Source organism: Enhydra lutris, unplaced genomic scaffold (genome assembly GCF_002288905.1).
Source record: "Enhydra lutris kenyoni isolate GAN:26980312 unplaced genomic scaffold, ASM228890v2 scaffoldscaffold34, whole genome shotgun sequence".
In the NCBI taxonomy this organism is placed as follows: Eukaryota; Metazoa; Chordata; class Mammalia; order Carnivora; family Mustelidae; genus Enhydra; species Enhydra lutris.
In genome coordinates, this window is record NW_019154118.1 from 1515290 (window position 1) to 1540661 (window position 25372).

The 25372-nt window shown below is 53.0% G+C and overlaps 1 protein-coding gene across 1 annotated transcript in view; it reads left to right on the forward strand.

Annotated features, from left to right (window-relative positions):
- LOC111153938 (immunoglobulin superfamily member 9B) overlaps positions 1 to 25155 on the forward strand; it is a 36246-nt gene extending 11091 nt beyond the window's left edge. Inside the window, exons 2-18 of the mRNA XM_022513273.1 lie at positions 45 to 242; positions 2078 to 2224; positions 7390 to 7541; positions 7816 to 7933; positions 9297 to 9438; positions 9776 to 9921; positions 12577 to 12719; positions 13037 to 13177; positions 13261 to 13377; positions 13655 to 13805; positions 14910 to 15021; positions 17387 to 17562; positions 18593 to 18819; positions 19703 to 19787; positions 22346 to 22507; positions 22882 to 22927; positions 23502 to 25155. Coding sequence (XP_022368981.1) covers positions 45 to 242; positions 2078 to 2224; positions 7390 to 7541; positions 7816 to 7933; positions 9297 to 9438; positions 9776 to 9921; positions 12577 to 12719; positions 13037 to 13177; positions 13261 to 13377; positions 13655 to 13805; positions 14910 to 15021; positions 17387 to 17562; positions 18593 to 18819; positions 19703 to 19787; positions 22346 to 22507; positions 22882 to 22927; positions 23502 to 25155 — 3917 coding nt within the window. The remainder of the gene's footprint in view (positions 1 to 44; positions 243 to 2077; positions 2225 to 7389; positions 7542 to 7815; positions 7934 to 9296; positions 9439 to 9775; positions 9922 to 12576; positions 12720 to 13036; positions 13178 to 13260; positions 13378 to 13654; positions 13806 to 14909; positions 15022 to 17386; positions 17563 to 18592; positions 18820 to 19702; positions 19788 to 22345; positions 22508 to 22881; positions 22928 to 23501) is intronic.
- The last annotated feature ends 217 nt before the right edge of the window (positions 25156 to 25372 follow it).

Consider the following 25372-nt stretch of genomic DNA (forward strand, 5'->3'; position numbering starts at 1 on the left):
CTTGTCACCTCCCTTTGTGCATCCCGACTTTGCTGACCCACTAGCTGCCCACGGCCTACGAGAGGAGCCCGAGTTTGTGACCGCAAGAGCCGGTGAGAGTGTGGTCCTGCGATGCGACGTGATTCATCCGGTGACGGGACAGCCCCCGCCCTATGTCGTGGAGTGGTTCAAGTTTGGGGTGCCCATCCCTATCTTCATCAAGTTTGGCTACTATCCACCTCACGTGGACCCTGAGTATGCAGGTAAGGTCTAGGTTGCAGGAGCTCCCCCTGCCCCACCCTACCATCTCTTCTGCCGGTTTTAGCATGGCTGGCCTTCTCTTCAGTGGTCATGGTCACTGTTCCTCCTGCCTATCTCTCTGTTGCCACTTATCTTTTTACAACTGGTCTGTTATCTGTGCTGCACAGTCTCTGCCTCTTTCCTTCCATCCTTCGGACTTCGGTAGGTTTTAATTAAGTGGTGGGGAGGAGAGGGACGAGGTGACGCAGACACAAAGATCAGAGCACAGTTAGGGATGTGCAGGGGCAGGAGCAGTGGTAAGGACAGGGAAGCCTACAGAGCCCACCACGTAGGACAGTAGGGCTGCGCTGAAGGGCAGCTCTGTGCAGGAAGAAGCTGAGTCAGAGCCCTGCTGCCCTTGGCCAGGCATGCTGGCGGCAGCTGTGGAGTTTGCTCTGTCTGCCTTGGCCCACTCCCTGCCTCTGGCTCTGAAGTTGGGGCCTCATCCCATCCCTGAGCGGAAGCAAACATTGGGGGCTAGTTCGTGCCATACGGTGGGCACCTGCTTTCTGCCTCCTCTGCCACGCCAGCCTCCTTCCTCCGGGCGCCCTGGGTGTCTTGCTTTGCAGTTGCTCCTGCCAGCAGGGGCCTCGCTCTGAGTCACTGCCAGTGCCTGACCACCAGCCTGCCTGGCTGGAGGAAGAAGAGTGTGAGGTGTGTATGTGTGTGAGTGTGCTTATGTGAACGTGAGTGTGAGTATGTGTGTGTGTGCATGAATGCATGTGTGTGCTGGGATTTTCAAAGGAAGGCAGGAAGCTGGCAGACCTTGCTTTTATCTTTACTTCTGGCTCCTGAGGTCTGAATTGCATTTCTCCCAGAAAGTTCCATTTCTCTCTCTCTTTCCCTCTTGGACCTATCTCTTATTCTCTTTTTGGTTGTGGTTGGTTTTGACATTCTGGTCTTTAGGCAGATTGCCAGTATTGAGACAGGATGAAAACAGAGACAGTGGTGACATTGGAGTGAGGGGTGAGCTAAGGTGGTGGGTGAGGGAGGGGTGGGCCGTGAGGGCTGCTCCTCATCTTGGACTCCCATTCTGCTTGGCTCCTGCTGCATCTCTTACCTTACCATCACCATGAATGAGACAAATATGGCTTCCTAATGGGGAAGAGGATGGAGTTAAGGAGAGTAGCTGGCGGGGGGAGGGGCTTTGCTCTGCTTGCCGGTCCTATCCTCATTCTCGGGCTTATGGGCCCTACTGTCTCAGCTCCTGGGGACATTGGGCTCTGGCTAGATGAGCAGTCTGTCTGGCCTGGGCAGCAGGACTGGGAGAGGACCCCACCACTCTGGTCCCTGCGTGCCCTCCCTCTGCTTTATCATAGGGAAGCCTGGCAGACAGGTGCAGGGGGTGAGGACCCAGGGGGGAGAGGGATGTCACTCAGCCTGAAATGAGGTTCAGGGGTCTGCTCTAGGGTCCCCTACCTCACCCTCTTCTGTTTGTACCTTTGTTCCCTCTCTTGCTTCCTCTGACTCTCTTTTGTCCCTCAAGCCTTTCCTTTGTCCCAAGAGATCTGTAGCAGGACAGGAGTATTCCAAGGGACTGAAGCTCTTCCCAGTGCCAAATCCAGAGTTACAGTTGCAGCTGGGTGGGGCCAACTAAGGCTGGGAGAGCGGCTCCATGGCTGGGCTGTGCGCCTTTCCCTTTGCCACCTGCTGCCGCGGCTGGTGCCGGCTGTTACTTTGGGGCCATGCGATGGGAAATGGTCCGAAGGATACAATGGGTCCTCTGCCTTTGGCGGGTGTTGTGTTGCTCACCCCACCCTGACGGCCTCCTGGGCTTTTGCCCACTGTCTTCCTGCAGGCCGGGCAAGCCTTCATGATAAAGCATCCTTACGGCTGGAACAGGTCCGCTCTGAGGACCAGGGCTGGTATGAGTGCAAAGTGCTCATGCTGGATCAGCAGTATGACACCTTTCACAACGGCAGCTGGGTCCATCTCACCATCAACGGTGCGTATGGGGCTCACTCCTGGGGACGGGTGGGTGGGGAGCCACCTGGAAGGCTACACCCCAAGGACCTGCTTTGGGGAAAGCCTCTTTCCTGACTACCGTATCCCTGCTCCAAATCTCTGCTGCAAAGAGGAGTCAGCAGGGCTGGGCCCCATTGAGTTAGCAGTTCCCACCTCTTGCTTCCCCCTCAGTTGTCTCCCTAGAGCTTCTGGGGTCGCTGGAGGCACACGGGAGGTGCAGCTCCTCAGGCATGAAGCAGGGTTTGCTGCAGGTGTTGGCATTGGAGCTCCTTACAGGGAGGTCAGAATCTGGTTCTTGAAACCAGGAGGGTTAAGGCTTTGTGGAGGCCAAATTTGTATCTGCTGGCTCCATTTCTCAACCTTGGGAAGACCCTGCTAGCCCAGGAAATGCCTTCCCACTCTAGTGGGATTCCTGGAGTTCCACCATGACAGTTTTCCTTTTTAGGTGAATATTTTGGTTCCTTGTTAAATATGTTCATTTGAGTGACATGCAGTGAGGGTCTGTCGTGTGCCTCGCCCACACTAGGTGATGGGAAAACAGTGGTGATGAAGCCCAGACACGGTCCCTGCTTGTACTGGGTTTACTGTCCAAGGAAATGTAAGGATCCTGTGAAGAGTAACTGTTTTAATGGCTATTAGGTGTTGATAGCTCATATGAAATGAATTGGCGCTGTATGTTGATGCTTTTCAAGTGTTTGCAGAGGCCTCAGGCCCAGTTCCCAGTGCTGGTGAAGGCTCCGGTCTGGGTCTGAGGCTGTGACCACACCAGGCACTGGACCTTGTGTGTGTCCCCAGATGGAGAGTCTCTCTTGTGTCCCTGGGAGTCCTTACTTGGGAGGAGATACTCTGGAGGAGCCAGAAGAAGCTGGAACCGTGGAGAAAAATCTGGAGAAGTGGCATATATGCTTTGGATGTGCCACACACAGCTTGGGTCCTTATGGTTGTGATGTCTGTGACTATAGATGCTGTGGGTGGGAGAGAGAAATTGATGTCGTTCCTGGCTTGGAAGCTTCTGATGGTATCGATCTGCTCTGAAGAACGACTCTGTCTGCCCTGTCTTGTGGGGTTGGATCATTCCTCCCATAGGAGTCAGGCCATGCTCCATGGCTTGAGAACCTCTCCAGGGTCCTGAAAGAACAGACTATTTTAGCCAGGGCACTGGTCTGTTAGCCATTGTGGTCCTAGAACAGTGTTGGTCCAGACTGCCCAACCCGTTCAATGCAGTTGGCACCTGTCAGTTAGTCCCAAGAGACAGGAGGCTTATTTTAAGTCTCCGGTGGGCTGTCCCCACCACACAGCAAGCTTTTGAGTCACCTCCTTTTGATGCCAGCTGTTGTGTGTGCCGAGAATGAAAACTCATCTTTATATTAGCCCAAGCAAAACATAATTAGGCAGGTAAATCGGCTGCTAAAAGCTTCACTGACTGAACACTGAGCCAAGAGTCCCCACATAGGTTTCTGTCTCTCTAACACCCTTCCAGAACTGGGCTGAAATCCTGACCCCTTTTTCTTTTCATGTTATCCTCGCAGTGTCCATTTGACAACCTGAGACATCAGGGGCTCAGTAGGCGCTCACATGACAGCAAAGTAGAATTTAGTTAAGAATTGTGTGTTCTGCTATGTCCCTGCATGCATGAGTGGGAGTTGATTCTTTGAGAATTCCTAATTGCTCAGAGTGGAATGAGCATGGGAGAAGACCCTGAGAAGGTTTGGTTTATTTCACGAACTCACTGCATTCATTTCATGAATCCAATAGCTGTAGGATCCCAAGTAAGTCTCTGAGCATCAGCTTCCAGTGCCTGTTTGCGGAGGTGTTGTGAGGATCAGATGAAATCCTGTGTGAGAAAGCATCTTGCACAGTGTCTGGAACGTTAATTACATATGGGTCAGCTGCTGGCCATCCTCTTTCTCAGGAGAGAAAGAAGATGAAATCAGATGAGCGTGTAGTGGCAGGGAGGCAGGAGCACGGGAAGGTCCTCAGACTGGAAGATGCAGAGGACTGTGGTAGTTGGAAAGTGCTTGTCAATTCACAACACATCTTGAATCCTGGCTTTTAGTATTTACATGAGTAATGTGTATATCCTGGACTTGGAGATCAGACTGGAGTGCTCCTTGTAAATCTTATAAATAAAGAGAAGTAACACACATACACATACACATCTTGAATGTTTTCTCTGTGGCAGGCTCTGGGGACACAGCAGTGGACCCAACCCAGACCTAGCTCTTAAGGAGACTTTCAGAGGCAGCAAGTCCAGGGACAATTGCAATACGGGCTTTGGGAGAACAAAGGAGGGAGAGCTTCTCTGAGGGAATGACTCCTGTGCAGACATGTGACTAGGGAGTTAGCCAGGTGCAGGGGTGGAAGGTACAGAAGGGTAGTCCAGGCAGAGGGAACAGCATGCCTGGAAGCCCAGAGAAAGGAGAGTCAGTGCATTCAGGGAGGGAAGGCAGGTTGTTCATAGGGAAGTGTTGGGCAGAATAGCTAAGAATGCTCCCCTCTCTGCCCCAGGCTTCAGAACTAGAGCTTACCATAGAATACTTTGCCCTTACCAAGAAACCCACCTCCCAAATGGGGAGAACAGAACAGATACCTATTCCCCCCTTCCTTTCACCCCGAGTTCTGGGGTACCTTCCAGCATAAATATTTCCATTATGGAAGGAAAGAGTCTGGATTGCCAGCATTCCATTGCTTCCAAACTAGAATGTTTAGTGTCAGGCATTTTCTGACAGAGATCACCTTTGGAAAATGAAAGACCAGGGAAAATTAGAATTACAAATGGTCTCATTCCCCTTCTGTGTTTTCCTGAAGACCAGTTGGGTGGAAACAAACCCAATTATTCCTTTATCACGTATAAAAGACCCAAAAAGCCCAAGCCAAGTCTTGATTTAGATTGGTGAATTACTTGGAGGAGAGACCAGCCTGTTTCTAACCTGCACTATTAATTATAGGGCACTTGTAAAAAAGAATTAAGCCTGGAAATGCAGCTGGCAAGCTAACACCTAATTCTGTAAATAATCGAGAGTCAAACCATTATTTTCCTGAAAACTCGAGATTGTTCAAAGTACTTTCCTGATTAGCACCTAAATAATAAAGTAATTATACAATTAGTAATTAATTTGTCACTTCAGGACGTAATTTAATTTGTTATCTTTTCTTTTAAGCTTGACATCAAAGGTAATAGAGGCTGAGGCTGCATTAGCTATATTTCAAGGGGCAGACTTGGCAAGAGGGGCTCTGTTGGAGATGAGCACACATTCCGTTTCAGAAGTTGGGAATTCAGAATCTCCGTATAAGGATTTGGAATGGTTTTTGCCATCATTTTTATTGTATTAGATGTTGGATGAGGATTGCCATGCTTGCAGGTGTCCATTGTGTATGTTTCGTGTGTGATGAAGTGTGCTTCCTAATTCACTCAGTATATCCAGTTCCCCTTGTATGCCCACATAGGCTAAGGGTGTTGGAAATAATCGAAGAAAGCAGTCTTGTCATGATCTTGCTCCTGGGAAGTTTTGTGTGTTTGAATTTGTGTTGGTTTGTAGGTGTTTGTATGTGTGTATATTAAGTTCATTCATCCATTCAACATATGTGTGTTGTGTGCTCTGTTACATGCCAGGAACTGGGAGAAAAGCCAGGCATGCAGTGGGATTTACAGGAAAGATCTTTGTTCTCAGGGAAAGTCAGTGATCACTGCTTTAAAGAAAATAAAGCAGTCCAAGGGGGTAGAGAGTACTGGAAGTGCTATCTTAGATGGGTTGACCACTTAAGGCAGAGGTGGCATTTTAGCAAAATTTTGCATGAACCAAAGGAGTGAGGTCTGGGTACAGAGAGGACGGCAAATGCAAAGGCCCTGATGTTGGGTGTTCTTGGCACATTCAAGGAAGACAAAGATGGCCAGTGGGGCTAGAGCACAGTGAAGGGAGTATGTGGTAGCAGACGAGGTTGGCAGACTGAGGGGGAGGCAGGACCAAATATTGAAGCTCTCTGACTAGTTCTTAGGGCAGCACTGTCTGGAGAGGTGACATCCACCTCAAAGCTTCTCATGGATGCCTCAGAGGTTTCCAGGGAGATGATAATGATAAGAGTAATGACAAAATAACCAGCATTTCACACGTATTTACATTACAAGATCCCTTTCACAAACTATCTTACTTACTCCTCACCTCAGTCCTGGAGGGGGGCAGATTTAGGTAAAAACCCAGAGAGGCTGAGTGACTTGCCCAGGGTTACCCAACAAGTGGCAGGCTAGCACTTTAACTTGGTCTTGACCTTTGGGTACCTTAAGATGAGCTAAAAATGTCCTGCCCCAGCCTGGCTTTGTGAACCCCAGGGGGCTGGTGTTCAACAGTGGGGCCCCTCCTTGTCACTTCAAAAGCACTGATAGTCCAACGGGTTAAGATTGACCTGATTGCCTATGCAAGCAGCTCAGACTAATGAGGCTGAGTCTCTTAACAGCTGATTATCCAAACAGGATGGGATTTTAGTCAAAACTCCAATCAATGTAAGTCGTGATGTGGGGATAACCTGGCATAATCAGAAGAGAATTGAGAAGGGGGTAGCCTGCAGAGAGGGCTGTCTTTCTGCCTGGACGCAAGAAAGGGTGGAAGGTTTTCTTTGCAGAATCTGGAAACGTAAGATTCCTTGTAACCATGGCCTGTGGTCTATGTTAGGCCTAGATGACGCTCAGATAGAAGACATCCTGGAAACGGGGGGTCTGGCTGGGCTGAGGTTAAGGAAATAGGCGTATCAGGGATGATCTTGAGGTGAAAGGGGGAGCACAGAACAGTTTGGAGCTGTTGGCAAGTGTGTGCAGGCCGTGAGAAAGCTGTCTTGTTTATTGCTCTGTCCTTAGAGCTAAGCATAGTAGCCTCCTTATAGATGCTCAGCAAACATTTGTTTCTTGGGAATTAGCCAAGTACAGCGGGAGAAGTTTAGAATTTGCACCCAGCCGGACTGACTTTGAATTTCAGGTCTCTCCTCCCCCGGTAAGACTCATGGGCAGACAATTTTGCCCATCTCCCTCTTCCTTCATTTATCCCAGCACTTCGCAGAGGGTTATCTATGAACACGCGGATGTGGTGCTTGGTGTGTGTGGTTGCTGTACGCGGGGCAGCAGGCTGGCTAACCCCACCCTGGGTCTCTCTGCAGCTCCTCCCACCTTTACAGAAACACCCCCCCAGTACATTGAGGCCAAGGAAGGTGGCAGTGTTACCATGACCTGCACAGCTTTTGGAAACCCCAAGCCCATTGTCACCTGGCTTAAGGAGGGGACACTCCTAGGTGCTAGTGGGAAATACCAGGTAAGTGTGGTTCTCCTTTGGGGCTGCTGTACTTCTTCCTCCTTGCTCACCCTTCCTTTGCCTCCTCCCTCTCCATGGCAGCCTCCCACTTCACGTGACTGGTAACACTCTGCACAGCACACAGTCTGGCTGGTGTCTGGTTGGAGGGAGATGGAACACGAAGTGCCTGGCTCCATATTCCCCTAATGCATGAGCCCGAGGTCCATCTATACCTGGGGGTGGTGCTGGTGGGACCCCAGGGTGGGTGCTGAGCTCTGTCTCTCCTTGGCCCCAGGTGAGTGATGGCAGCCTGACAGTGACATCAGTCAGTAGGGAGGACAGAGGTGCCTATACCTGTCGTGCATACAGCATCCAGGGAGAGGCTGTCCATACCACTCATCTGCTTGTCCAAGGTAAGAGCAGTTTCTCTCCTCTTCATGCCCTGGACCTTTTGCAGGGACTTTCAGCCCATCTGAGCTGTAGAAGGGTTTTCCCTAGGCATGGCTGGCCCAGCTGGGGTGGCTAGGGAGATGGGCAGCCTATGAGTAGTGGGGCCGGCTCCTCCTGAGTATTGTGCGGCTCACAGCCAGAGCCCCTATGGTGGCCTGCTGTGGCCATCACCTGGGATGGTGGGAGGCACTATGTTGAGTGGGTTTTGGGTTTCTCTCTCTGTCCAATTGGTGTTCTGCCATGCCTCCATCTTCCCCGGGGGAGGGGACCTCTCTCAGGTTCCCACCCCATTAGTGATGGTATCAATAAATAACGACAGGAACTCAGTCCAAACCTCAGACGTTTAAACAACACAGAGGGCATTTGGCAGAGCCAGGGTCTGCCTGGTCAGCACTGGGAAATGCCGGTCCACCCTGCCTAGGGCCCCAGAGTGCCCCAGAGGGTGCGCATCTGGGAGGCGGGGTCTCTTTGTACTTTTGTGCCGAGCCCAGCCACTCTTTGCCTCCCATCCACTGCCTGCCGGAAGAAGAACGAGGGCTGGGGGTGGCTGTCTAGGCTGCCGGGGCTGCTAAGACACATGTTCTTTCTGCCTTCTTCTGACTTGGAGTGTTGAGTGGCAGTGTGGGCCAGAGGTCCCTCTGCAGCTTGGAGAAGAGCTCCCTTCTCAGGAGAGAGCCAGGCGGTAGCTGTGGACTGTCTGGAAAGCCAAGCCAGCGCCAGGGAGGGCTGGGATTTCACCTGCTGTTGACTCTGCTTGCCCCCTGGCTCTTCGCTCCGCATCTGCCCTCCGGACCTCTGGCAGATAAGCAGCACAAGCCTCTCAGCTCCTTCAGAGGCCAGATGACTCCTTGCTCTGGATTGAAAAGAATGGCCTTTGTCCCTCCTACATGTGCCCTGCTTCTGTTCTGCTGGAGAGAGGGATGGGCAGGAAGGGGTGTGTGTGTGTGTGTTAGGGAGGTTAGATAGCTGGCTTGGGGTGCCAGGATTTACAGAGGCTGTGTGCATGGAGGCGAGGGGCACGCATACACCGAAAAAGGTGTCTCCAGCTGGTTCAAGGGGCTGGGGCACGCTGTGACCACATCCCAGGACCCTTTGCATCTTAGACCTGTAAGGAGAGTAAGACCTGAGCACAGCAGCAGCTAGAAAGATATCTAGGACAGCTGCCCAGCATATGCTGTTCCTCTTGGGCCAGTGCTGCCCTCCAACTCCCTCCCAGAGTTCTGGGCACACCTTCCTGAGTCATCTCAGAACTTCCTGGGAGGACCCCAAGCTGTCGCTCTCTCCTCCTGCACCAGGTAAGGTCATGTTTATTTCCTCTTTCCCCAGGGCCTCCCTTCATAGTTTCCCCTCCTGAGAACATCACTGTCAACATATCCCAGGATGCACTGCTCACCTGCCGGGCAGAGGCGTATCCTGGCAACCTCACCTACACCTGGTATTGGCAGGATGAAAACGTCTACTTCCAGAAGTAAGCATGCTGCCCCGCCCTCCCGGGGCGCGGGGAGCGGTGGTGGTCCTCAGCCACCAGGCCTCCCAGGCGCAAGGCCTTTGAGCAGGGGCTGCCATGGGCTGCCCTTGGGCTATGGGAGCTTTACAGAGAGGCGATCCAGTCTGTCCCAGGTGCAAGGCCAGTGTCTGTACAGAGCGGCCTTGAAAGGGGCCAGGAATATGAGGAAGTGCTGGCTCTTCTTGCCTCAGTGGCAGGGTGAGGGGACTCCTTGCTGCCTTGCTGTGCTGGCTCATGGAAGACCTTCTTCCCTCCATGCCAACCCCCTGCCCTTCCTTGTCTCCTTGTTTGTTTGCAGCGACCTGAAGTTGAGAGTGCGGATCTTGATTGATGGGACCCTGATCATCTTCCGAGTGAAGCCTGAGGATGCGGGGAAGTACACATGCGTCCCTAGCAACAGCTTGGGGCGCTCCCCCTCTGCCTCAGCATACTTAACTGTGCAGTGTGAGTAGGGGTGGGGGAGAGCCACACATGGTGGGGGTTCCAGAAGAGACAGGCTTCATTAGCTGGACTGGATGCTGGAGGACAGCAGGAGACCAAGGGTCATTTGAGGGAACGTGGGCAGAGGAATGATAGGAAGCAGGAATAGCCCAACAGGAGGGCGAGACCTGGACTGGTCAATTGAGGTGAAACTAACACTTGCTGGGCATCTTTTTTGGGCCAGGCATTGCTACACGTGTTGGCTGATTCGTTCCATCAGCCAAGTTGGGTTGGATTCAAGGATGGGCAGACCTGAGTAATTGTCCTTGCAGTCAGTGCTAGCCAGCACCTCTCTCTGGACCATGAACAAGATGTCTCTGGTGCCTTTTTTCCCCTCAGGTATATGAGGGACGGTAGGTGACACTGACACAGGGTTAGATTTCTTGTCAGCTCTCGGCCTTCCTCCACTGTGGATAGGTGTGTGAGGTGAGGGGGACAGGACCCTCTTCTGTGGTGACTTGATCTAGTTCTGCCAACACCTGGCTCCCTCCTGGCTTTCTCCTTGCTCTTCTCTAGGGCTGCCAGAGATCCACACGGATGAGCTGCTCCTCATGCCAGCACAATCGAGGGCTTTTGTGCAAGCACAATAATTCAGTTTGCTAATCTTGAATCTGTCAGCGTAGTCAATGCTTTCCCATCCCCTGGCAAGCTGATCATTGTGAGAAAGGGAGAGAAGGATGAGTAATGAGGATTAATTTCTTCCGTTTGATTTGTGGATGGCCCTATCACTCAGACAACAAAGACGCTGGGATGTTACTGGAGGTGACAGGCTCTCCATCACTGGAGGGCTGGTGTGGGAGAACCGCTCACCCCCAGGGGCGTGCAGCAGCAGGGGTACAAGGAGGACAGGCTGGAGATGCCTGGATCAGCATTTGAGCTGAGAACAAGCAGAAGAACAGTTGGTGACCCCAGGAGGTGGGGCTGGTCTCTGAAGCCACGCTGCAGAACTGGGTGTTTGCACTTGTCTCCTGTCGAATGGGTGCCTGGGTGACGGAGCCTGGCTGGACCTTTGAGCCCCGCTCAGCTGCTAACCTCACGTTCTCTTCGTTTTCTTCTCGATGCAGTAACTTTACTGGCGGGGATAAAGGCAGCATTTCACCATTTCCATGGTCGTCAACCTAAAAAGGCTTTCAGCACGCTACATTAGGAAGTCTCGAGTTTTTAAGGGCTATGAGGCCCAAGAAAAGTGATGTGATGTGACCCAGGACATCAGGCCTGTCCCACCCAGACCTGCAGGAGGAAAAAGCCAGTCAAGAAGCTATTTGCATGGGACTTGCTGGATGTGAAAGGGCCGGGGGAAGGGAAGAGTCCACTTGTAGTAGCATCTTGTCTGGCTATGTCACTTGGGCAAGAAGGTGGCAGTGGCAGAGGAAGAAAGCCAACAGGGGTGGTCTTTAGAAGGATCATGAATCTAACCAGGAGTAAGCCCCCCATCGGTGAAGCCCTGGGCCATTTTTCTGTCAAGAGGGGTATGTGGTTTCCCTGTCTGTCCCCAGTGCCATCACCCACTCCTGCTTGTCCTTTTTTACCTCCTTCTTGCCTTCAAAGAGAATCCAGGGGGTGAGATTTTCAGGTGGGTGAGACAAGGATCTTTATTTCTGCTAAAAAGCAGTGTTCAGAGTATTTCCCATTCATAAACCCTTTGAAAATCTTGGAGGAAAAAAAAAAAACTCTACATACAAAAGTAGGAAGCTATGTCTAAATATATAACTCGGCCTGGTATTTATGTAATGCTGTTCTCTGAAGAGCTCCAAATGCTTAAAAGATACCAGCTCATTCATCCTCACTGCCTCACTGGAAGTTCTGGATCTTTCTCCTTGGTAGCCCTCGGAGGGAATGAGGGGAATCGAAAGGTTATGAGTCCCCCACATCACAGGATGTGCTGCTCTTGCTTCTCTCCTGAGAACCTTTCATCTGTTCTGTGGCCAATGTTGAGTCTGCATTCCAGCTGCACAGAGGGAAAACTGAGGTTCGGTGGGGTGGGGGGTGGAGCTGGGCAACTAGCACAATGGAGAGGAGAGAAAAGAGCCACCGGTGGTCATGCCTCTGAACACCTCATGCATAGAACTGACGTTCCTCTTTTGGCTTAGGATGTGGACTGAGAGCTGCTTGGCATCCAAGAGAGATTTGGGATAAGGAGCCGTTGGTGGAGGGTGTGGTCAAGCGTTGACTTCAAGTTTGGAGTCTAGGGGCTGGAGATACAGACATCGAGAGTCCTTGTTCTGCTTATTCTGCCATTCATCCCATGCGTAGAAGCATTTGAGGAGTGTTATGGATCGGAGCAGGCTAGAACATGCCTTTCTCTTGAAGAATGCAGTCTGCTGGACAGAGAAAGCAGCCTGCAGCCTGCACTGCTTTGGGGTGGCCTGATGTGGCCTCTGGGGTTTGTCCATCTTGCTCCTCATGGTGGTCCCGAAACCTGGCACTGTTGTGAGCACCATGGATACATGCAGAGTTTACTGAATGGGTGGGTGGGTGTGAAGGGCAGTTCCTCAGAGAGACGGTATCTATATGAGACCCTGAGGGTGTGTGAGGGGTCTTGGCCCACTGCCAAGATTTCTCACTCCTCGACTTCCCTCATGCCTTTCTTCTCTCTCACCCCACACGAACCCTGTGCAGACCCAGCCCGTGTCCTCAACATGCCCCCTGTCATCTACGTGCCCGTGGGAATTCACGGCTATATCCGATGCCCTGTGGATGCAGAGCCGCCGGCCACCGTGGTCAAGTGGAACAAGGATGGCCGCCCCCTGCAGGTTGAGAAGGTGCTAGAGAGATGCATGTGGGGTCACAGTGAAATACACTCTCTTGCCACTGAGATGCTGCCTCTGAGGGTTTGGTTCCCTGCCGGGACTCCTCCACTCTCCACCAGAAAACTCTGGAAAAGCAGAGCTGCTTCCGGTGGGGGGTCTGCAGTCTGGTGCAGCTTCTGCCATTCTCCCAGGACACGTAGACAGCCCCTGCCCCAGACTAGCTGGTGCTTTGCCCAGGCCTGCCAACTGAGGTCTGGCCTGGTGGGGGCCAGGACCGAGCTTCTGCCCCCTGACCGTTGCTGCCTGCTCTGCTGTCTGTGCTCTGGCAGAACCTGGGTTGGACCTTGATGGAGGATGGCTCCATTCGGATTGAGGAGGCCACAGAGGAGGCTCTTGGCACTTACACCTGTGTGCCTTACAACACCTTGGGGACCATGGGCCAGTCTGCTCCCGCACGGCTTGTCCTGAAGGTGAGGCCTGGGGCTGAGAGAGGCCCCTGTGGGAGTGGACACCCAAAACACTCGACTTCATGGCTTTGCTGTGGTCTCCCTAGGATCCCCCGTATTTTACGGTGCTACCAGGCTGGGAATATAGGCAGGAGGCTGGCCGGGAGCTGCTCATTCCCTGCGCTGCTGCAGGGGACCCTTTCCCTGTCATCACGTGGAGAAAGGTACCTCTGGGTTCTGGAGCTCCTGGGAAGTGTGGTGGATGGGCAAGATCTGTGGTGGCTCTGTTCTAACAGAGCCAGGTGTTGAGTAGCAGGGCTGACTTCTAGAGTGATGGGCCCTCTGGAGGAGGGGCGGTGGGGGTGCAGGCTGAGTGCTCGGGTTCTGTTCTCCTGTTCTTGGCCTTCTGATGTGTTGGTGGCTTCTCTTCTTCCCTGTCGACCTGGTTCCTCCTTTGCCACCCCGCTCCCACCTTCCTCTTTGCCCCCTTTTTTGGCCAAGGTAGGGAAGCCCAGCAGAAGCAAGCACAATGCCCTGCCCAGCGGGAGTCTCCAGTTCCGAGCCCTGAGTAAGGAGGACCACGGGGAGTGGGAGTGCATCGCCACCAACGTGGTCACCAGCATCACTGCCAGTACCCACCTGACCGTCATCGGTACGGGGGCTGTGGGCAGGAGGGCTGTGGTCTGGGTGCTGGGCACTGTCCACCCTTTCTGGGCATCTTTCCTGAATCAGCCCACCCCTGAGCCCGGAGCCTGCCCTGTGTAGCCCTAGCCCTCTGTAACACCCTGCATAAGGGAAGGTGACATGGGGCCTGTCCCGGGGAGGTCTTTTTCTGGCAGAATGTACCCAGCAACACTGCCACGCAGAAATGGGGCAGGTGTGTGGGCAGGAGCAACTGCTCAGAGGTTTGTGTCTAGGGCCTAGAAGGGGAGCTGGAAGAATGGAATGAGGGGGATCTGGGAGGGGACCTGTGCACTGAGCTCTATAGGCTGGGCCTGGCATGGAGGTTCCTGGCGTTCCCATTTCCTGGGATGCTAAGCATTATGATTCCACTTCTTCTGCCTGAGGTGTGTGTCCCTATGACCTCAGCTTGTACCATTGTAGCCTGCCTCTCTGGGGACTGACAGCCAGTTGTAACAGTGACCAACACTTTTCAGCGTTTACCACCAGTTTTAGGCTCTATACCAAGTGGTGCCCCATCATTTATAACCTATGAGGCGAGAACTGGTAAGTCCCCAGTGTATGTCCATTTGAAACCAAGGCTGGCGTGGATCGCACACCTCTCCGAGCATCGCTGATGAGTGCTGGATCCAGGACTCGAACCCAAGTTGAAGTTCTTAACAGTTGTGTTGTGCTGCCTCTCACTTTGATGTTTGGGAGAAATATGGCTATCTCATGAGGCCAGAGAACTTTACCGGACAGGGGCTTTTTGGCTTTGGCTGTGACCTTCAGGGAGAGTGTCTCTGTGTTTGCCAGCGGAGCACAGGACTTTGGCCTGGGGTGACAAAGGTTCTGGATTCCCTTTGGCCATATTCCTGATGCTCACGCCATGTCTTGCTAGAAGGACTAGATGGCACAGGGGGATGGGTTTCCTTCTACAGCCCTACTGCGCAGGGCGTCTGCTCCTCCGAGCATCCCTCGCCCCTGAGCACTGCACTTGGGGCACTGCATTTTGCTACTGCGCAGTGCCACTGTGGGTGCCCAGCTCCCTGGGCCCAGTTCATTTCAGTCTGAGAGGACTTCACTTGGTCTCCAGGCACCAGTCCCCATGCCCCGGGCAGTGTCCGGGTCCAGGTCTCCATGACAACTGCCAACGTGTCCTGGGAGCCAGGCTATGATGGAGGATTCGAGCAGACATTCTCAGTTTGGTACGGACCTCTGTGAGTCACCCCCGCATGCTTTGCTCTCTGCTTCTCCCTCCCCCAACCCCCGACTTCAGTCAGTCCCCTAGGGTGGGTGGACGTTATGAGAAGGATATGGCTCTTCGCCTGCTAGACCTCCAGGCAGCGAGGTGTGTTGACGCAGTGACTAGGTCTTGTGGGGGAGGGGTGTATCTGTCTGAGGGATTTTGGGCGTTCTGCATTCCCAACCTGGAAGGTTTGGGATGCCAGTTTAGGTTGTTGTCTGAAGCGACCATCTCCCTCTGCTACTCTTCCTCAGCTTATCTCACGACCCCTTTTTGTGTCCTTCGTTCATGCTGCTTTTAGGTCCCTCTGTCCTCTGGAGTCTGGAAGAGACTCCTAGACTTCAAGGTCATTGTGAAACAGCCCAGCCAGAAGCGTAGAATCTAATTTTTATTGTCACTTCCCCAGTGGTTCCAGAAACCACTTTGAAGTGGTGCCTGCCTTCTGGCCTTGTCTTCAGCATTTCCATTTTCTGTAGGACCCTGTGTCTCTAGTATGTTTCTATCTCTGCTGTTAATTTGGCCAGATGTAGTGATTTGAGATCTTTGCCTGAGCCTCAAGGTAGATAAGGGATCTCAAAGACACATAAATCAGGCTGAGGTCAGGAGGCACAGAAAAGGTAGAGAGAGGAAACATAGCTGACCTCCTTCTTGTTCCCCAAGGATTTCTCTTCCCACACATTCCTATCCTGAGCCAGGAACTGGCCACCTGCAGCGTGGGACATCCTTGAGCAGGAAGGATGAGTCCTCCCACTTCCTCCTTTTCAGACCTGCCTCATCTGGGTGTGTATTCCCAGTCAGGCTCAACCAGAGCCTGGGAAGGAGGAAACATCCCTGCAGAGGGTGACTGGTGGAAATTCAGGGAGAACCCTTCTCAATAGCAAGGGAGGTTGAAAGGCAGCTGCCCTCTTTCCCGTCATGGTGATTTGGTGGCTATGTCCTGAATACATGAGGGGTTTTGAGTTCTGGAGAGACACAATGCATCTGGATGGTGAGCATGGGGAGCTCTCTGAGGTGCAACCAGAACATCCTCCAACGCTTATCTCTGGTCCTCCAGAGGTGGGGAGTGGTGGCGGCCTGGGGGAAGGGGATGCTCCTGACAACCCTGCCAGGGGACCACTGCAAGAATCTTGGTGCTGCTGGGTGGCTGTGTGTTCAGGGAAGTGCGTTTGGCATGGCCAAGCCAACTTCGGGGGTGTCCGAGTGGCAGGTCTGGGCCTAGACCAGGGTCTCCCTTACTGCTTGCGGTCCTGCTCCACGCTGCTGCTCATCTGCACCGCTTTATTACACTTTGCTCACTTGCTTTGGTGCCCAGGGCTGGGTTGGGGGTATGGGTGGTTGTGAAGTTTGGGGAGGTCTCCTTCCCTCTCATTCTGATTGCCTGACTCTCCCAGTACTGACTCAGACATTTGGCACTAGCTTCTTTCTTGCTGTGCTTTCTGCTGCCTTGGCTCAAACTTCTGAGCATTCATGGTAGTGAGCCTTTAAACAGAGAGGGAACCCGGTGGGCGGGCGTCCGCTAAGTTACAGCTTGAGCTCAGGGCTGCAAGAAGAAAGCTGCCCAGGGTCTCAGTCTCCTAGGCTGATGTCTCCTCCCTGTGGTGATGCCGGGGCACTGCACCTGTAGATCCCTGCCTCAGTGCCTGAGGAGAGTTAGGTGGGCAGTATAGAACAAGGCCTAACCTTCACTCCTAGTTTCAGGGTTCTCCATGCACAACGTGACCTTCCCCTTGATGGTGAGTTCTAACCATTGAGGCCTTAAGGACTGTGGTCCTCACTGGGGAAGCCCCTGGTTATTTTTGTCATATACCCTAGACTTCCTCAGAAGACTCAAAGCTGGTTGGACAGAGTGAGCCCTCTGGGTTACTTGACATCCCACTTTGGCTGTCCTGGAGAGGGTGTGCAGCTGAGGTCACCTGGGTTCTTTCCCTATAGGGTCTGCCATTGCTGAGTTGCTCATCCTCACCTTCCCATGATGGTACCTGCCTTGTTCCGTGTGTCCTGACTCTTTCAAGGCAGAGCTGCTCTCAGGGTTGTGACCAGGGTGAGATTCTCCCAGAATGTACTTGGTGGTTTGACCAGAATCTTGGGCGTCACTTTTACCTAAGGGTTCCTCTTAGCAGAGGAGGTATCAGCAGTGGCTGGCAATGTGGCAAAGCCGAAGTTGGGTAGGTCATCCCACCTTGGTCATTACCTCTTTCTGTCCTAAAACCTGGGAAGGCCAGTTTTGCCCACCGCCACCTCCTTGAGGACCTTGCATGTACTCTCGTGTCTCCAGTGTAACCCACCCCACCCCCTTGTCCCCGATCCTCTCTCTTTCTTTTGGCTAGGATGAAGCGGGCACAGTTTGGGCCCCATGACTGGCTGTCTTTGCCAGTGCCACCGGGACCCAGCTGGTTGCTAGTGGACACCCTGGAGCCTGAGACAGCATACCAGTTCAGCGTCCTGGCTCAGAACAAGCTGGGAACGAGCGCCTTCAGTGAGGTGGTCACTGTGAACACTTTAGGTGAGGGCCCCGGGCTGGGATGTCTTGAGGATATTGCCTGGAGGAGCTGGTAAGGATGGTAATGGTGGTGATGGTCCTAGCAGCTAACTTTACTGATTACTTTGTGCCTGACACCTTCCTATGTGCTTTACCTAATCAAGTCATTTGCTCTCCCAGGAAGGACTTGTCATACCGTTCTGTGGGGTTTGCCTGGACCATAGTGCCTTCTCCCACATCAGAGCACTTTTGGACAGATTGCTGTTAAGGAAGAGGCTCAGCATTTATCCTTCCCTGTTAAGCCACATGTTTGTATCTTCCTGTGGCTTCATAGGGCAGGCTGGAAATCCTTCTTCCTTCTGTGCTCTTACCAATTCTTTCCTCTGGCCCTTGGCCTCATTTGGTGGCCGGTGTGTGGCCAGTTCTCCCCGTTGAATCTCCTAGTCATGCCACCTCTTCCTTCCTGGACCCAGTGGCTCGCTCCATCCCACCTCGAGAGCAGCTGTGAACAAGTGGCACCCCTCTAGCCTGTTCCTGGATCCTTTACTGCCAACAAGGGGTGCAGCAGTGTTGGGATGCTTACCCCTACTCTGGAACTTTCCTCCCTGGCTCTGTTTTCCCACCTGGGCCAAGAAGGCAATTGAGAGCAGACTGAGCTATGGGAAGGCATTCCTACTTCTTTAGAAGTAGATACATATTGTAGTATCTTCTTAAGATACTATCTTATCTAAAAGACTACATTTAATTCTTCCATCTTCCTCCCATGATTCCCCTTTGTTAGCTTGGTTTTTTCCCCCCTTTCCTTTTATGAAGAACTCTATTCCCTCATCTATGTTTTTAGAAGTGCTCAGAAAGTAGGATCATGTGGGCCACTTCCCTTGGGTGAGGAGGGCTCTTTTATGTGACAGTCTTGTCCCTGAAATGACTCATGCATGGGAATGTGACACGTTCTGAGGGGCACGTGCTGAGCCAGAAGACAGCATGTAGAGAGTTGAGGGAGCAGAGACCTCAGCACCACCATGTCCCTTCTCTCTCTCTTCCCTCTGTGCTGTAGCATTCCCTATCACAACTCCAGAACCCCTGGTGCTGGTTACCCCACCAAGGTGCCTCACAGCCAACCGGACCCAGCAGGGTGTGCTCCTGTCTTGGCTCCCCCCTGCCAATCACAGCTTTCCCATTGACCGCTACATCATGGAATACCGTGTCGGGGAACACTGGGAGACGTTAGATGGTGCCATCCCAGGCACTGATGGAGAGTTCTTTGCCAAGGATCTGTCACAGGTGAGGTGCCTAGGTTTCCCTGCTGCTATTCCCAAATCCTGAAAGTGACATGACTCTGTGGAGTCACCAGAAGCTTTGAGTGACCCGTGTCAGGTGTATGAGGTGCAGCCATATACTGCCGCCCCACACCAATTTCTTTATTCTCAGATCTGCTACCAAGATCTGGGATCTTCAGATCATGGCAACCAAGGTCCCACAGACTCAGGACCAGTGTGTGGCAGCATGGGCTTTTATTGCTGTGAGGGCTTTTCCACGTAAGCCGAGGCCAGGCAGGGCTGCTGAGGAGCCCTGAATATGTCACTAGACAGTGACCTTAGCTCCCTGCTAGCAGTCTAACTTGGGCTGGGCAAAGAATTTCCCAGAAGGGTAGTCTTCTAGCTTTGTCCAGGGAAGCACCCCTGCCTTAACAATTCAGAGTCCCCAGAGGAAGATACATTATTTTTTTTTCTTAGCAGACCCCCTTTAAACTTAGATCTCTCTCTAGCTGGAGAGAGGAAGCAGCTTATTTCTTGGATATGGACAATCTCATTTGTCTTTCTGTCTTCCTTTCCTGGACACTCATTTAATGATAGAATTGGCTCATGGGGGCTCCTGAGAATCCATGTGTGCGTCTCTTTCCAACTCTGCTTTCAGTAACTTATAGTTGTAGATTGAAATCTTCCATGTTGGAAGTATTTTTACCATGGAAATTGGCAAATGCTACAGATCAGGACTTTTTTTTTTTTTTAAACTGAGAGCTGTTGTTCATCGCTTCCGGTAGGCCACTGCCTTGGGTACACTGTAATATGAGAGATTGTTGCAGGGTGGGTGGGGGAGGGTCAGCAGTGGGTCATTCGCTGTCTCAGGTCCCTAGGCTGACAGGGTCTTGTCCTGGGGGCTGTAGGACACCTGGTACGAATTCCGGGTTCTGGCCGTCATGCAGGATCTGATCAGCGAACCCAGCAACATTGCCGGCGTCTCCAGCACAGGTACTTGAAGTGGGGGTTCTCTTACGACTGTAGGGTGTCTCCAGCACAGACACTTGGAGGGGAGGGGGGAGAGGTTCTCTTACAGCTGTAGGGTGTCTCCAGCACAGGTACTTGGGGGGGAGCTTCTTTTACAACTATAGGATGTCTCCAGCACAGGTACTTTGGAGGGGGAGTTCTCGTACAGCTGTAGGGTGTCTCCAGCACAGGTACTTGGTGGAAAGAGGTTCTTTTATAGCTGTAGGGTGTCTCCAGCACTGGTACTTGCCGGGGGGGTGGTGTCCTTAAAACTATAGGGAGTCTCCAGCTCAGGTAGGGAGGAGGTTCTCTTACAGCTGTAGGGCATCTCCAGCACAGGTACTTTGAGGGGGGAGGTTCTCTTACAGCTCTAGGACATAAGAGCCGTGTGGATGCCCTTTGGGAGAGAGCTAATATGGGGAGGGAGGCTGAAATGGAAACAACTGAGAGCTCTGGTGGAGACTGAGTCTCATCATTTCTCAAGGCCCTCCAACCCATCCTTCTTCTCCCTTGATGGACAGGATTTCTCCAACTATAGAGCTGTATTTATGTCACTTTCTATAAGATAGCCACAGGAAGAAATATAGCTAATCTTGTCATGATAGTAGTCATGAAGAACTTGATTTAAGTTCTTTTGTTATGAAATCCCTGTTTCCTCTAGTGCTATCCTCTGTAATGGACTGGGGCGGTGAATTGGAGAGACAACAGGTCAGCACATATTTGTTGAAGGCCTATTATAAGACTGCTTTATAATTATGGTGGTTTTATTTGGAAAATTGCTGTTTGGTGTTGTTTCCTCCACTCCTTCGTCTCCCTAGATTTTTTTCAGGCTAAATAAAGCCAACTCCCTAGCATTTTCCCCATTTATCTTTCTTTCTCTTGGCCCTGATCCCATTTCTACACATCTTTCTCTAGCTACAGTTCCTGAAACATAGCAGAGCCCCTCCCTCGCCCAGTGAAGTGGCTCCCTTGGTATGGGAAGAGGCTTTTGCTTAGTGATTAAGCAATGGCACCATTTCCATGGGCAGTGCTCACACAAGGACCTCTGGGACCAGCTGACAAGGAGCTTGGCCAAGAAGCTCATGCAGCAGGACTCAGAGCTACAGAAGCACCAGGGCAGGCAGACTTGGGGAAGGACAGGGGAGGTTCCAAGTGACACCAGAGCACTGGGGCCATAGGGTGTGACTTCTGCCTGATGTTAGACACCATGGCACCCTTGGCTTTTGTCTCTTTCTTTCTTTCTTTCTTTCCTCCTTCCTTCCTTCTTTCCTTCCTTCCTTCCTTCCTTCCTTCCTTCCTTCCTTCCTTCCCTCCCTCCCTCTCTCCCTTCTTCCTTTTTATTATGAAAGTACCCTGTCTTGGCTTCCCTCTAGGTAGGGGACTCAGAGAGAAGGAGGAGCAGGGAACAGAGCTTACAGTCAAGGCTAGAATAGAAGACTTGAGGGTTTTCATGTGAACTGTTCTGTGTTCAGTGGCTTTATGCCTGGCACCAAAAGGAAGCCCACATATTGGGAAGACTCCCCATGGGTGAATGAAGGCACAGCAACCTCAGCCTCCTATCTCTAAGCTCCTCCATTACCAAAGGCTATAACATTCCATTTGCCTACTCAACTCATAAGCGAGATTTGGGTTATTTTCATCCATTGTTATTTTCAGCAAAACGACGAGCTCTGGCCAAATATATCAGAATCCGCAGAATCTAAAGACTGGCACTTTCTATTATAACTGACTTTGAAGTGGGGTACAGTAGCTGGGGGTCTAGTCCTGGCTCCGTCACTAATGAGCTGTATGGATTTGGACACAGAGTGAAACTAAGTAAAATGAAGTTGGACCTATGTTGAATGTCTCTGCTGGCTCTAGCATTCTGAACCCGGGACGACCAGGACGTGCTCACCCTCCCTGTAGGAATTGCTCAGCTGTGCTGTAAGGACTTAGAAATGGATGGATCTGAATTCTGTAGTCACAACCTCTTCTCTCTGCTGTAGTATTTTACCCTCAAGGTGTCTCCACAGTGGGCTCTAATTTTGTCGAGATGGCATGGCAGAAGGCAGCAAATCCCCAGCAGGAGACCAGAGTTACAGTCTTGTGGTACAGGAACTGATGGGCAATATTTATGCCAGCAAGTTGCTCAAATTCTGCCAGCGATGGTTTCTGTACCTTAGGGAATGAAAGCAATAGCATGTGCTCTGTTGGCCTCCTATGAGGGTGTCTGGTAGTATGCATGAGAGCCCTTTACAAAAAACACTAGCCAAGTAGACATAATTATGGAAATTATTACTGCTATGGGTAAGATACAGATGTGATTCCTTCTTTCTAAGCTCTGTAGCGATCACTTGACTTCCGTAAACTAGTCTCTTCTCTCTCTTCCCCCTCTATCCAAACCTCTCCGAGTGCTAGAGTTGAGCACAGATCCCGAGCCTTAACATTATCTGTTCTGCAGAGGTAGGGAAAAATACTTGGGGGCTTGGTGTCAGAGCAGGTGGGGGCTTTTACAGGAGGGAGGCAGGGGAGGAGTCATGTGTGTTCCTCGCAACCCCCTGCAGACATCTTCCCACAGCCGGACCTGACCGATGACGGGCTAGCTCGGCCTGTGTTGGCTGGAATCGTAGCTACCATCTGCTTCTTGGCAGCTGCCATCCTGTTCAGCACCCTGGCCGCCTGCTTTGTCAACAAGCAGCGCAAGCGTAAGCTCAAGCGCAAAAAAGGTGGGTGTCTTTCCCCACCGCCCTGCTCTACCTGGCCCAGCTCCAAATGCTCCCTGTTGGAAGAGATGGCCCACTTTTAGCATGGGTCCCCCTGCAAACAGGGAAATGGGGTCTTATGGGTGGAACTGCCAGTGGGACTTGATCTGGAAGAGGGAGTAAGGAAGAAGGATGCTGGGGAGGGAGTGAGGGGCCAGAATGGGCGAGAGGACACATGTAGTGGTGGTGAGCACAGGGCTGGGGACTGGCCTCAAAGATACCAAGCATTGGAAGGAGCTGCTCCCCTCTGTGGCTTTGCTCCGGGACCTGTGGACGCCTGAGACGAGTTTTGTGTCTCTGGTCTCAGTCGGCTCTCCTCCCCTTCTTCTTCCTTACAGATCCTCCACTCTCCATTACTCACTGCAGAAAGAGCCTTGAGTCTCCGTAAGTGCCCCTGCTGTGCTAGTGTGTGGGCAGAGGTGCAGGGTGGACACAGGCAGGTGGTTTGCCCTGCTCAGCCCCTTGAAACTATTTGCTTTCCACGGATCTGTGTGGTATTTTTAAGTTGGCCACGTGCACAGAGGGAGCAGTAGTGTGGACAGTCCAAATTAGTGGGCAATCCATTTCTCTTTAGCTTTGGAATGGGTTTCTGTGATGTTTTTTCATTCTAATGGATGTGCCTTCCTAGTGTGTTTCACTTAAGTTGGTACAAAGGTGGGGTTGCATTTCTTGAGCATGCTGGGAATGAAGTCAGAGGTGCAACTAGACAGAGTGGGCAGACAGGAAGGACAGGGCAGAATGAAAGCAGAAATGTGGGTGTTCATTCAAAAACGGCTGGGACATATCTAGACAGTGGAGCGTTGAGCAAAGTATTTCCCGCCAAAATATGCGGCCCATCTGCATCCCTTTTTTTGAGTATTGTCTTAAGTGTTTGTGGTGGTCCGTTAAGAGGAGAAAAAGAAGTGGAGGAGCAGGCGTCTCCCACCTCACGCTCCTGCTCCTTCACTCACCCCTGCAGCTTGTCCTCTGGCAAGGTGAGCCCCGAGAGCATCCGCACACTCCGGGCCCCGTCGGAGTCCTCCGATGACCAAGGCCAGCCAGCAGCCAAGAGGATGCTGAGTCCCACCCGGGAGAAGGAGCTGTCGTTGTACAAGAAGACCAAGAGGGCCATCAGTAGCAAGAAGTACAGTGTGGCCAAGGCCGAGGCCGAGGCTGAGGCCACGACGCCCATCGAGCTCATCAGCAGAGGCCCCGATGGCCGCTTCGTGATGGATCCGTCCGAGATGGAGCCCTCAATGAAGAGCAGGCGCATCGAGGGCTTCCCCTTTGCCGAGGAGACGGACATGTACCCTGAGTTCCGCCAGTCGGATGAGGAGAATGAGGACCCGCTGGTGCCCACATCTGTGGCTGCCCTGAAGTCTCAGCTGACCCCTCTGTCATCCAGCCAGGAGTCCTACCTGCCACCACCAGCATACAGCCCTCGGTTCCAGCCCCGTGGGTTGGAGGGCCCCGGCGGCCTGGAAGGTCGGCTCCAGGCCACAGGCCAGGCCAGACCCCCCGCCCCCCGGCCCTTCCACCATGCCCAGTATTATGGGTACCTCAGCAGCAGCAGCCCAGGGGAGGTGGAGCCGCCGCCCTTCTACATGCCAGAAGTGGGCAGCCCCTTGAGCTCGGTCATGTCCTCCCCACCCCTGCACACTGAGGGGCCTTTCGGCCACCCCACCATTCCTGAGGAAAACGGAGAGAATGCTTCCAACAGCACGCTGCCCTTGACTCAGACACCCACAGGAGGGCGCTCCCCTGAGCCCTGGGGCCGGCCAGAATTCCCCTTTGGGGGCCTGGAAACCCCGGCCATGATGTTTCCCCACCAGCTGCACCCCTGTGATGTAGCCGAGAGTCTGCAGCCCAAGGCCTGCCTCCCCCGAGGACTGCCCCCCACCTCCCTGCAGGTGCCCGCGGCCTACCCAGGCATCCTGTCTCTGGAAGCACCAAAGGGTTGGGCAGGCAAATCGCCGGGCAGAGGCCCCGTCCCAGTGCCCACCTCCGCTAAGTGGCAGGACAGACCTATGCAACCTCTGGTGAGCCAAGGGCAGCTAAGACATACCAGCCAAGGTATGGGCATCCCCGTGTTGCCTTACCCCGAGCCAGCCGAGCCCGGGGGGCACAGCGGCCCCAGCACATTTGGCCTGGACACCCGGTGGTATGAGCCCCAGCCCCGGCCCCGGCCCAGCCCCCGGCAGGCCAGGCGCGCCGAGCCCAGTTTACATCAAGTGGTGCTACAGCCCTCCCGGCTCTCGCCTCTGACCCAAAGCCCCCTCAGCTCCCGCACCGGCTCCCCTGAGCTTGCCGCCCGGGCCCGGCCTCGCCCGGGCCTCCTGCAGCAGGCAGAGATGTCGGAGATCACCCTGCAGCCGCCGGCCGCTGTCAGCTTCTCTCGCAAGTCCACACCATCCACGGGCTCCCCTTCCCAGAGCAGCCGCAGCGGGAGCCCCAGCTACCGGCCCACCATGGGCTTCACCACGCTGGCCACAGGCTACCCGTCCCCTCCGCCAGGCCCTGCAGGGCCTGCGGACAACCTGGATGTGTTTGGACAGACGCCTTCCCCTCGAAGGATGGGGGAGGAACTGCTCAGACCAGAGCCCCCCCCACCGCCATTACCTACTTCAGGGTGAGTGTGAGCTGGTTTCTCCTGCCCACCTCCACCTGGTCATCTTCCACCCCCCATTCCTTACCCACCCTCCGCCCCTTCCATCAACCCAAATGACAGGGCTTGTCTGGACATGCTGCAGCATCCCTTCGGGAGAGTTCTGGTCCTGGCATCAGCAGGGTGTGGACATGGGGTTGAGGGTGGGGCTTACCTGCCCAGGTACCCTGCCAGGAGCATGAGGG